We start from the raw sequence: 1,460 nt of genomic DNA on the forward strand, positions 1-1,460 counted from the left end.
TAACAATGTAATAGATAATAAGTATTACTCCTTCACTATTCGTTTTTATACTGCATGATAAAAACGCATGATTAATATGTTGGATCACATTATAAAAATTTAAGAAATTATTTCAAAAAAGAACAAGTTACAAAAACTAGAAACGTGTGAATTATTGATATTAAGTATAAATTAAAAAAAAATTATAATATAGAAGTATTTTTTAGGCCTAATATAAAAGAGAATAGAAATTTATCAAAATAAAGTAATATTTATTTAACTTATTAAGCATATTTGTTATTGAATTACAATAAAAAATTTAAAAAAACCTTAATATTTCCACTGCTATAGTTTGTCTTTTTCTTCGCAATTGATCAGCATCCCTCACACCAACACTTTAAGCTAGCGCTGCAATGTCCACTTACGCGACCTTCTCCTTTGCAGACTCTGCGACAGGTTTCATTGTCCCATACAGCACAGGGTCCTCCATAATTTCCTGATAGGCAGTCCCCAAAAGCAACTTCGGTGCCAATAGCAAGAAGAACCAAAAGTGTAAAAATGAAATAACCCTTCATTGTTTGGTTTGTCAAAAAAACTTGATGATCACAAATGATTGTAGAAGTATGGCTGTATTGCAGGATTGTCTCAATTTATATTCGAAATTCTTCAAGCAATGTGAAGGTTATTGTCCGAATTTCTTCGAATTTGCCGAAACATTTCGACACTGGTATTTTGTGTTTTAATTAAATTTAAATAAAGAGAATAAACAATGTTGCATTTGGGAAATACGCAAATTTTAATTCGCCAAGTAAAGAGTAATGCCTTTTTAATTTGCAAAGTGTTTGCTAGCTGACATTGAGTATAATTTTTTTAACATAACTTATTAAATTTTGTTTAATCTACAGATAATATAGTACTAAGAGTAATATATACAATAACTTATTAGTTTTACAATAAGAAAACTAAGATAAATAACTTAAGAAGCAAAAGATTTGGTATTTAGCTTTTGTTACAATTAAAAAATGTTGTCTATTGTTTATAAACTAGAATTTATTACGCTGCCCAAAATGCATTCAGCAAGAACTGTTATGATACGATCGAGGATAATAAAATATTACATGAATAACAATCTTGTACGGCATTAAAATCTGAACTTAACAGTATCAATGGTAAATCGATTAGATGCCCTAGAGATTTGGATTCACACGCAATTGGTACAGATGCCATACGTATCAAACCAAAAAAATCATACAAAAGATGCTACATTTTTCGGAAACTTTTATTAACCATAAAACATCTAAGATCGCTTTATCTAGGTCAATTTCTTCAAAGTACCCAGTGTTATCTCTTATACCTAATAAAAGAGCAGGATACAAGGATAATTGCTAACGTAAAATGGACAAGACAAAGTTCTTAAATCAGAAGAAAGAAGTGTAGAAGAATATCGTCCGAGTAACATAATAAGCCAAACGTTTTTAATT

General features: G+C 29.2%; 1 protein-coding gene across 1 annotated transcript; it reads right to left on the reverse strand.

Moving 5' to 3' along the window:
• Positions 1-230: 230 nt before the first annotated feature.
• On the reverse strand, positions 231-596 carry LOC140440843 (drosomycin-like). Its single transcript, XM_072531205.1, has one exon. It carries the CDS (start codon positions 552-554, stop codon positions 354-356), a length of 201 nt encoding a protein of 66 aa, XP_072387306.1. The 5' UTR covers positions 555-596; the 3' UTR covers positions 231-353.
• Between the last annotated feature and the right edge of the window lie 864 nt (positions 597-1,460).

This window comes from Diabrotica undecimpunctata, chromosome 5 (genome assembly GCF_040954645.1).
Source record: "Diabrotica undecimpunctata isolate CICGRU chromosome 5, icDiaUnde3, whole genome shotgun sequence".
Taxonomy (NCBI): domain Eukaryota; kingdom Metazoa; phylum Arthropoda; class Insecta; order Coleoptera; family Chrysomelidae; genus Diabrotica; species Diabrotica undecimpunctata.